At 53.4% G+C, this 10,528-nt stretch overlaps 1 protein-coding gene across 1 annotated transcript; it reads right to left on the reverse strand.

Moving 5' to 3' along the window:
- Positions 1-1,792: 1,792 nt before the first annotated feature.
- Positions 1,793-9,905, reverse strand: CCDC177 (coiled-coil domain containing 177). Its single transcript, XM_070797767.1, has one exon. It carries the CDS (start codon positions 9,820-9,822, stop codon positions 7,726-7,728), a length of 2,097 nt encoding a protein of 698 aa, XP_070653868.1. The 5' UTR covers positions 9,823-9,905; the 3' UTR covers positions 1,793-7,725.
- Positions 9,906-10,528: the final 623 nt, after the last annotated feature.

Genomic DNA, 10,528 nt, shown 5'->3' on the forward strand with positions numbered 1-10,528 from the left:
CATTCTTTTCTTAGAAGTTTTGGTGACTTTTGGAAAGCCCCTTAGAGACTTCTAGCCTACCATTTCCTTTGTAAATCTGACAGGTCTAGACTATGAACAAGTTTGAATTGGGACTATAGCTACTATCAGTACCTAGGACGCCTTAGGTACTTTCTCCTTTCTCCTCCCTGGACCTTGCTTTGGCTGCCTCAAGATAGCTCCAGTGGTAGGCCTCTTACTCCTTGACTGAGGCGTTGACTTATTTAGCTATGCTCAGATTCACGAGACATAGATCCCACCTGAATTTTTCTTTTCTTTTTTAAAATGTTTGTTTATTTGGCGGTGCTAGGTCTTCATTGGGGCATGCAGATTTAGTTCCCTGACCAGGGATTGAACCTGTGCCCCCCTCGCCCACATTAGGAGTACAAGTCTTAGCTATCAGACCACCAGGGAAGTCCCTAACCTTGGATTTTGCTGTCTCTGACTTCTTCCTAGTATTCTCCAACCTCTTTTTTAAATTTCCTTCCTTTTTTCTTCCACTCTCACTGCATCTTATCTTTGCTCGGACGTAATGATGCTCTCACTTATTTTAATGACCCTTCATAAATCAGCCCTTTCCTTTTCCAAAGAATCTCACTTTCCTCCCTCCCCGTCATTTATTTCCACTTATTTTAGTGGCTGCAGAAAGTGGGAGCCCAGGCAGAATTCTCCACCCACCCATGGCAACAGAAGCAGACCACGAAATGTAGGGCCAGAGCTTTTGACTGAGCCCAGATCAAACAATTAAACTCTTCCACGCCTATCATTCTTTTTCTGTAAATCTCAAGAGGCAGAAAAGGCTGGTCTAGTAAGGGACATGTGTACCAGTTGAAGTTAAGCCCATTTAAACTGAATTCTCTAAACCAGATTCTGCCCAACTAGCTGTGTGACCTTGGGGAAGTGACTTAAACTCGGTGCCTCAATTTTCTCATTTGTAAAGTGGGAATAATAATGTCCTTACCAGTTACAGCTTAAGTGAGGATTAAGTGATTAAAACAGTCAGCTGTCCAATGGAAGTGCTTAGCATGTTAGCAAATTGCTCCCTTTGGTTCCGTGTTTTTCTTACCCTGAGGGTTCTCTTCAAACAAGCAGATATTCCTAGGAGGCACCTTCCGCCTACTCTAAGGTCCACTGTGGTCTCCCTCTAGGATATCTAGGGGCAGAAGAGAGGTGGCACTGCAGGGGAGCTCCCGGCAACTTGCCTCACTGGTGGTCCTCACCTTCTGATGCACAGTGTGAGCCAGCATGGCCTGCTCAGCATCTCTGTGCATTGATGTACATCCAGAGTGGGATGTGGATGTCTACAGATCCAGTCCTTCAGCTAACCTTCATGCAGCTGTGTGCAGGGCCAGGAAGCAGGGAAGGAGACAGGAGCATTTTCTGAGCCTTCTCAGACAATGTCATTTGTTGAGGATGAAGTGATGCTAATGCACACCCACCTCTCTCCTTCCTGGTCCAACATTGGTTTGCACAGCGAGTCCATCGGTGCTCTCCCAGGTTGGGCTTGTCCCAGACCCTCTTCTTCATGCTCCTGGGGCCATAGCAGAGCTGGCTGCACATCTCAGGATTCCTGCCCGGTGCCACACCTTGCAGAACCAGAGCACCCCAGAACAGCGGTTCTCCCACACCCTCTTCTACTTGGTTCTGCTAAAGATGCTATCAAAGCACTGGGTCCAACCAGGACAATACACCTTCCTTTACCCCAAGAAAGAGACGCAAATCCTAAAACAGTCTGTCATTTTAGTCATCAAGTCTTAAAGTAAAATTTCAAAACTTATCATCATACAACAATTTTATTGCCAAACATTTGGTAAACATGGTAATCCCCCCAACCCTAGACTACAACACGTTACTGGGGACCCATTTTTCCAAAGCCCCTTCCCCTGGAACGGTTGGGGGACTGCCACACAGCAAGGGGTGCATACCACTGCAAAGGGCTGCCAGCCAAGCCTGGGGTCCACCAGTCCCACCAGGCTGAAGTTCAACCTACCCCAGGCCTTCTTTCACTACCTTTCCAAGTTCAAAATAACAGAATCCACAAATTGAGTGCTATCTGCCAGGGACCGTGCCGCTTTCCAAGCATTTAACTCATTTAATAACTCCCTACCAAGTAGGATTTTTTGTCCCCATTTTACAGATGACAGGAGGAGCCTGTGGAATAGTAGGTGATAGTTTGAATAAGTCAACAAAGCTTGTTCCTTTGCCAAACGCTTTGCTTCGAAGATATGGTAGCCACAATGAACTGGATTTTTAGAAGATACCAGTCATTCTGTCATGCTGAGATGTTCTGGATGTCAGTATTTTGGCATCCAAATTCCATTTCCCAGTCAGCTTCTCACAATAAGTAGGGGGGAGAAGTGTAGTGGCAATATGAAAAGCCTTTGTCACCCACATGGCACAATGATGGAATTGGGAACATGGACACCATGCTCACCAGCCAGAGACTGAAGCAGCCTTGGAGCTGGAGGTAGGTGGAATCAGTGGACCCCCACCAAGGGGCATCTCACTGTGCCCAGCGCTTACCCTTCTCTGAACGAATGAGATGGCTACAGAACCCCTCCCTCTGCAAGACTGCTGGGATGGGGAGGAGGATGTGTGTGGGCATGCACGTGTATACTCCAACACAGGAGTAGAGGTGGGCCATCTGACAGTCCTTGAGCTGCACAAGTGTCTGACACAAAAACACGCCATCAATCCTGCACTAGTGGAGAGGAGAGAGGCACGAGCATTTCAACATGGCAGCTAATTTAAAAATCACTTTGGGGGGAAAAAATCATTTTGGGGACTTCCCTCGCAGTCGAGTGGGTAAGACACCACGCTCCCAATGCAGGGGACCTGGGTTTGATCCCTGATCAGGGAACTAGATTCCATATGTCCCAGCGAAGACCTGGCAGAGCCAAATAAATAAATAAAAATATTTTTAAAAAATCACTTCAGACTAGTTTTTTGTGCTCAAGTGGGACAGGATGGTGTTTGATGCATCAGCAAGTTAACAATACTGTAAACAGTGATTACCAGTGTTCCTCAGAAAGAAACCACCCTCCACCTCTATATCCTAACACCTGCTACTAACCATACCCTCTGTCCTAACCCTGACCTATGTGAAGCCAAAGCAGCACCAGGGAGAATATAAGGGGCTAGGGGCACATGGGGGTGCATAGGCCTGGGAGGAGGTGCGTGTGGAGAGCACCAGAGCTCCATGGAACAGAGCAAGGACGTGAACAGACGTAGTGCTCTTACGAAGAGTCATGCAGCCAAAGCACGTGATCAGGCATAACGCTGCAGTGCCGCATAAGATACCCCAGCCAACGTGTCACATCTAAGGCCTAAATAACATTTCTAGAACCGGGAGCTGTCTGCTGCATCTCTGAAAGCCCCTTCCCAGGCTGTGTCGAGAAACGCCAGATTTCCTTATGCTCCTCTGCCCAGTGTTTCCCAGGGTCCTGCAGGGTGGAGATGGGCAAGTCTCCATAGCAACCCAGGGGGTAATCTCAATCATCTAGAAGCTTTAAGAGGTGGGATATTCTGGTTCACTGAACGTTCTTAGCAATTTAGTACGAATCAAAAATCTCTTTTTTGGGGACTTTAAAACTGGAAATGCTTCTGAAATGTTGAGTTTCTTATCTCAGCAAGAAGAGTGGAATGATGGAGCTGGTACCGTTTCGGTGATCTGGGACTCTGCAGGGCCTGAGGCTTGGTTCTCTGCGTCGACGATCATTATTTACACTGCCTCTGTTAAAGGCAACACCAATAATGCCCTTGAAGGTAATTAATCTTTTTTTAACTGTAATTTAAAGTTGATTAAGTACATGACCTTACAAATTTGACCTGAATAATCAGGGCTCCTCTAAGGGAAAGAGAACAAGGGCCAGATGATAGTAGGCTGGAGGATGGCAAGCCCCAGGAAACTCCAAACACTTGAAATTGTGCTTGAAGGACTATCGGGTCTGCCTGTGGTTGGATACCACGATGGGAAGGCAGTTAAGCCCAGCAAGGAGATAAAGGTGTCTGCTCATCTCATGATATTATGTTCTCCAGGGTCAATATCAGAGACCTTGTCTTCCCAGCACTAAGAGCAATGCCTGGCCCCCCTGGTAGGTGCTTGATACTAATTTGACAGATGAAGGGAGGCCTCCATTCAATCCATCCTGTACAGATGTCCTCTGGTTACCATTCTCTGACCACCACCCATCCATTGTCTATCCCTCTTCTCCATCTAGTATTTACGTGCTTATTATATAAGAGGTGCTAAACCACGGGCAGACTCAATGGTAAATAAGATATAGCCCCTTATGTAGAGCCAATCACCCCTCTGTTTTAGTGAACTTTTTAAAGGAAGGGGGATGCTAAGTGGTGGGCTTTGCAGAATGGCCTGAGCACAAAGGGCATTCTCGTGTACCTTCACTACCCCACAGACTCTTTGCCTTTGGAAAATCCTAATTACTGCTCCCACTATAGACTCACAGTCTGTGAGCTTCTGAAAGCAAACTTCCATCTTCCTGTCCAGATGTGGTGTAGGCACTGGTCATTGCTTGAGCAGGACCATGGGTTAGCTCAACTGATGATTCCACCTGAAATGGTTTGGTCCTGCTTGTTTCCTGGGTAACGAACCAAACTAAAGTTTTTCCCAACCCTTCCCATTCTTCTTCATCCCATTTCATGCTCTTTCTGCTCTGAGCAAAGGGATATTCCAAGAGGGCAAGTAGGAAGGTCTGGGGTCACGTCAAGTCTGTATTTTCCTGGATGGTAGGAATTTGCAGCATGGAACCCAAATTCTGGGCATTTGGTGAGAATGTTCACATCAGGAGGAGTAAGACTTTCTCTGTCCGTCATCCCCACCATGCCCCACTCCTCCAATTTTCTCTTGCTGCATTTCAGAGTAAGAAACACTATTCCTTTCTACCATAGATTCAAAGAAAAGACTATAAGTAAAGGGCACACATACACAAAAGGGTCCTGGAAATTTTTCCTCCTCAAAGAGTAACATGAGTACTTATCCTAGAATACACAGAAGCCCCATACTCTAGAGGATGATCAGGAGGTTGGAAACTCGGAAGAACCATTCCTTACTGTTACAAGGTTTAGCGTCTGGTTTTGCTTGAATTTTATATATATATTTAAAGAATCCCAAAGTCTTGTTTCCTTTACACTGTGCTTTTCGCTAAGCGCAAATCTCTAATTTGGTGACATTCAGACCCGGACCCTCACATCATATGTGGCATTATGATCCACAGTGTGCTTTTCGAGAACATTTCTTTCTGCACTAGGTCACAATGGCACATTACACTCTAGGCATAGTGCAGTCACATAATCCTTGATTGCAGTGATTGTACCTGCTGTTCCAAAGTCCTAGAACTGAGAGCACCCCTTTGATTCTGATTCATCCCCACAGTGTTTGTGTGAGGAGGGCAGAAGTCCCGATCCCCACTTTACAGGTGGGGAAACCAAGGCACACAGAGGCGATCTACCCAAAGTCACTCAGGAAGTCAGAAAACAAACTGACTACAGGGCAGGTAAGATCACCTTTCAGCGCCTTGTCAAAAAAAAAAAAAACAGACTGTATCCTTCTCAAACAAATGCATATACCCTAGAAGGAAGTGGTTTTAGGTGGAACTTTCTAGTAAGGTCTCAGAGGCTCCTCTGTCAAATCAGGAACCACCAGTTAAGAACCAGTATCACACTAACATTTTAGTTAAATACCCTTGACTCACCGACAATGCTGATTATTATAGCTCACTGACAACCTGGTTACCGACATGAAAATGTGAGGAAAACTTCATCTATTCAAGAAATAAGCCTTGGCACAGCTCCTTTCCTGGTTTCACAGCATCTGATGTGTAACAGCTAAGCACTGCTTCCTTCTACACAATACTCCTGTACCTGTTGGCATTTCATTGGGGTGGGGGTGGGGGGAGTCAATAACAGAAATGTGTGCGTGTGTGTGCATGTGAGTGAGACACCAGACACTTTAGGGACAATTCTGCCAAACAGAATATACATGAACTATGTCTAATACAATACTTCTCTACCCTGATTCTTCTTCTCTTTTGGCAATTTTTATTTCTTGATCCTGTTCATGTAAAAAGTAATATTTTACTCCCCACCATCCTTGATGAAGGTAGAGTCCTTGGGTGGACATGCCTGGGGGCTGATTTCAGCTTCGCGGAAGAGAAGCACTTGAAGGGTGAAAGTTGCCGAAAGACAACTGAACAGGACTTTTTGGATCAGAAAGTGTCCTGGTCTTGCATGTATTTTCCCCCAGAGGCTAAATGACCACCTGTCCATGACACACTGCCAGGAATCCATAGTCCTGGAAACAAACTAGGCCAACAGCAGTCCTCCTGCCTCCCAACTCCAGGTCAAGAAAGGCACAAAGAAGACCAACAAATAATACCGAGGCGGTGCTTTGGATCTGGGAGGCCTTGAGGTACCGGGAGAAAGAAGAGGACCGATGGCCCCATCTGGACGGTAGGCAAGTGAGGCACGGAGAAACTGACTTAATACTTTCAGTCCTAGGGGAGAGGGAACCGGCAATGTCGGGTAGGGGTGGGTCCTCTTTTTCCTCACTCGGGGAAGGAGAGGAGAGGAAGATACACTGTCAAACCATAGTGAGAACGACCCTCACCGAAAAGAGGCAAATTCCAGCTCTTCTGCCCACACAGTAAAGTAACTGCACTCAGAGTAGCTGTGATGATCCCTTCACAGAGGGAACTGGACACCCCAAACTCTCTGGGGCCCACTCTTGGGACTGCATCCAGGGCTGGAGATTGAGGCAGAATCGGCCTGGGCAGGCACATAGGTAGCTCTGCTTCTTAAGGCATGGATGCTGTCTGCGAGGAGTGGGCCCCACACTGGGAGGTGTCCATTAGACACTACCTCCCCTGAAAATACCCTGCAAGAAAGCTCAGTGGGGTGGAACACTGATGCCTAAGGAATCCACATCCCCGGGCTGGGGACTTCCACTAAAGCTAAACAGCATCACCAAACCTGTGTCATTTGGGGAACATAAGAAAGACGAAAAACCTAAACTGATAATTACTGGCAGATGATTGTCTAACTAGAGAATCTAAGGGAAACAACAGAAAACCTAGCAGAACTAAGACCACAGTTTGCACAAGTGGCAGATTAAAAATCTAGCATACAAAAGTCAATAGCTTTTCGGTCACTTGAGGGTGACCTAATACCTTGTAAGAGCTGTGCTTTTCTGTGAGGCCTCCGAGCTTTGTGCAACTTGCCACATTTTAAAAGATGGAGGGGAGCCAAGGAGATGCCTCCTCTGCTGCAATCTGTGCAGACGCCTCAGATACCAAGTTTGTGAAGACGCCTGGGGTGACTGCGGCAAGAGGGGCCAGTCACTTCGGCACTGTCCCCTTGGGGGCCCTGCCCGACTCTCGACCCAGCCCCTTTCTCCCAGCTCTTTTCCTTTCCAACTCAACAGACACATTGGGAACCTTGGCAAGGACCAGGGTGGGAGCCAAGAAGGTGGGATGTGGTGGAAGATTGTGCTATGTCATTTCCAAACAAAGCCGATTTTTAAAAACAAAGGCGGCGGACTGAAGGGTCTCATACATCAGTCCTCTCATCGCCTCATTGGTCAGAAGCCTGGCGACGCCACGGTGCTGTGCCCCGACTGGCGATTCCCACGGTCCGGACAAAATGGCGCGCCGCGGGGCTGACCGTGGCAGTCTGGCCTGCGCACTGCGGCGGTCATTTACGGTCCAGGCTGGCGTGCAGCTGGGCCTCGCGCACCATGCGATCGAAGGAGCGCATGTTGGTCTCCTGGCGCACCTTCTCGCGCACGTGGAAGGAGGCGCGGGCTGTGGAGCGAGCGCTCTCTAGAGCGCTGCGCCGCTCCCGAGACAGCTGCTCGCTGCGCTCCAGCTTGCGACCGATGGCTTGGAGCAGCTCCCGCCGGCGGCAGTCTTCGTCCCTCTCCACCTTCTCCTTGTTGGCGCGCTGGGCCCGCTCCTTCTCCATCCGGCTCTGGCCCACGCGCCGCGCCTTCTGCTGCACCGCCTCCTCGGCCGCCTGCGCCGCGTGCTGAAGCCGCCGCTCGCCTGCCCGGGCCAGAGCCTCCAGGTGCGCCTGATGCTCGCGCTCCTTGCGCTCAGCAGCCTCTTTGGCCCGCCGGCCCTGCAGCTCCTCCCGCCGGGCCCGCTCGCGCAGCTCCCGCGTGCGCTGCTCCACCAACTGCTCGTAATTCTCCTGCGCGCGGCCCAAGCTGGCCTCCAGGGAACTCCGCAGGCCCTCGCGCTCCTGGCGTTCCTGCCGGGCCCGACCTTTCAACAACGCCTCGTGGCGCGCCCGCTCCACCCGGCTAAGCTCCCGTTTCTCCCGCTGCAACTGGCCCTCCTGCTGCTGCTTGACCTGGGCCGCGCGCTTAGCGCGCTCCCTGCGGACCTGCTCGGCCCGCTCGCGCACCTCCTGCAGACCCTCCTCCCGCTGCTTCAGGTTCTGTTCCTGCTGCAGCTTGCGCTGCCGATCCTCCCGGGCCGCGCGCTCCGCCCGCTCCCGCCGCAGCAGTCCCTGGCGCTCGGCCAGCTCCCGCCGCCGCTCCTCGCTGCGCTCGCACTGTCGCTGCCGGCGCCGCGCCTCCTCGCGTTCCTCGCGACCCCGGCGGCCGCGCCGCTCCTCCACCTGCGCGGCCCAGGCCCGGCGGCCCTGCTCCAGGGCGCGCTGCTTCTCGCGCTCCTCGCGCTCCCGCCGCTGCTCGGCGCGGACGCGCTGCTGCTCCCACTGGCCGTGGGCCGCGGCGCGCTGCTCCAGCAGCAGGCGCTCCTCCTGGTGCCGCGCCAACATCAGCGCCGCGATCTTCCGGTCGCGCTCGGGCACCCCGCGCAGACCCCGCTCGGCGCGCACTTGGCGCACGATGCGCTCCACATGCTGAGCTGTCTGGGGCGAGTGGCTCAGGTCGCCGAGGCTGAAGCTGCGGCCGGTGAGCGGAACCAGGGCCAGGGCGGATGGGCGGCCCAGGGGGTTGGGAGCCGAGGCCGCCGACCCCGCCGCGCAGCTGTTCCTGGCCGAGGCCCGCGGCGGCCAGTGCAGTTCCCGCAGGCTCTCTCCGCTGTAGGACGACGACGACGCTCCGGACTCGGAGCTGAGGGCGCCCTCCCGCCGGCGGGACAGGGAGTCCAGTGAGTGGCTCTTCCTACCTGCCCGCGACCCCGCGGGCGGGGGTTGGGTCCGGGCCGGGGACGGGCTGGAGGAGGCCTTGCGAGCGGCGCGCGGGGCAGGCGAGGCCGGGAGGCTGGCGCTGCTGCAGCTGCTGCTGCTGCCCGCGCTGGGGGCCGAGGCCGCGGCGGCCGCGGGGCCCAACGGCGTGAAGAGGCGCCGCTTCTCCTCGCGCACGATGCGCTCGCGCTCGGCCCGGCACTGCTGCAGCTTGGCGCGCCGCTCCGCCTCGTAAGCCTCATACAGCCCAGTGGCCACTCGCATCGAGCGGCCGGGGGCCTCGCGCACCAAGTCCGCCAGGGCCCGGGGCAGCAGCTCCACAGGCTTAACGGCGCAGCGGGCGCAGGCCTCTAGCGAGCGGGGGCTGGTCAGCACGTACCGGCTGCCCTCGGCCTCCGGACAGTCGAAGTTGAAGAGGTCGAGGTGCAGCAGCGGGGACTGTTCCCTCTGCCCGCCTTCTGCCGCGGGCGGGACTTCAGCCTTGCGGGGCGCCACGGCGGAGGCCGAGGCCGAAGACGCCGTGGGCTGCTGGGCTCCCTGGGAGTCAGGGGGCACCGAAGCGGCGGCTTCGTCCCCTCCTGAGCCTCCGGGCTCGGCTCCCAGCTTCTCCTCTTCAGGCACGGGATCCACCATGGCTGAGCCCTGTCCCTTTGTGGAGTCACTGCGGATAACAAGGGAGGGACATCAAGGAATACATTTAAAAGCAGTCCACCCCCCCCCCCCCCAATCCCCCATTCCTGTTCATCCCCCCCCTCACCCAACTTAATCCGCTCTGGGATTAGGCTCAAAGGCCCGGTGGAATGTAAGTCCTAATACCGATGCCCTGAAAACCCAAGCGGGCGGGAGGATGCACAGCCTCTGCTTCCCTCAGCGCCGGAGTGCGGGGCGGAGGCCCGTGGCCAAGCTCCCCCCGGGCGTCTGGCCCGCTAGATGCATCTCCTCCCTGTTGCAGGTTAAAATGAAAAGATCGAGGTGCGGGCGCCAGCCGACCCGAGAGGCTCTGGAGGATTCCCGAGAGGATTAGCGTATTCATTTGTCGCTTAGGCGGGCGACCGGGGAGGCAGCTTTGCAGAAACAAAAAAGGAGGTCTGTGCATCTTCACAGTGCACTGCTGTGAAGACCCCATTTGCCCAGGGAAGAAGTTTATAGTTGATTTCCCTTTTGCCAAAGGAGACCCAGGCGTAGGGCCCAGAGGTGACGGTAGAGAGGAGAGAAGTGCCTCTGCCCGAAAAAGACCTCCCCGGGAGGGCTGATCGATCCTTGCTCCTGCCTCTTGGGCAGGGCTTGCAAGGAGCTGTGCCCGCCTTCCCCGCGTCCCCACCACCGGGTTTCGCCCGGG

This window comes from Bos indicus, chromosome 10, assembly GCF_029378745.1.
Source record: "Bos indicus isolate NIAB-ARS_2022 breed Sahiwal x Tharparkar chromosome 10, NIAB-ARS_B.indTharparkar_mat_pri_1.0, whole genome shotgun sequence".
NCBI lineage: Eukaryota > Metazoa > Chordata > Mammalia > Artiodactyla > Bovidae > Bos > Bos indicus.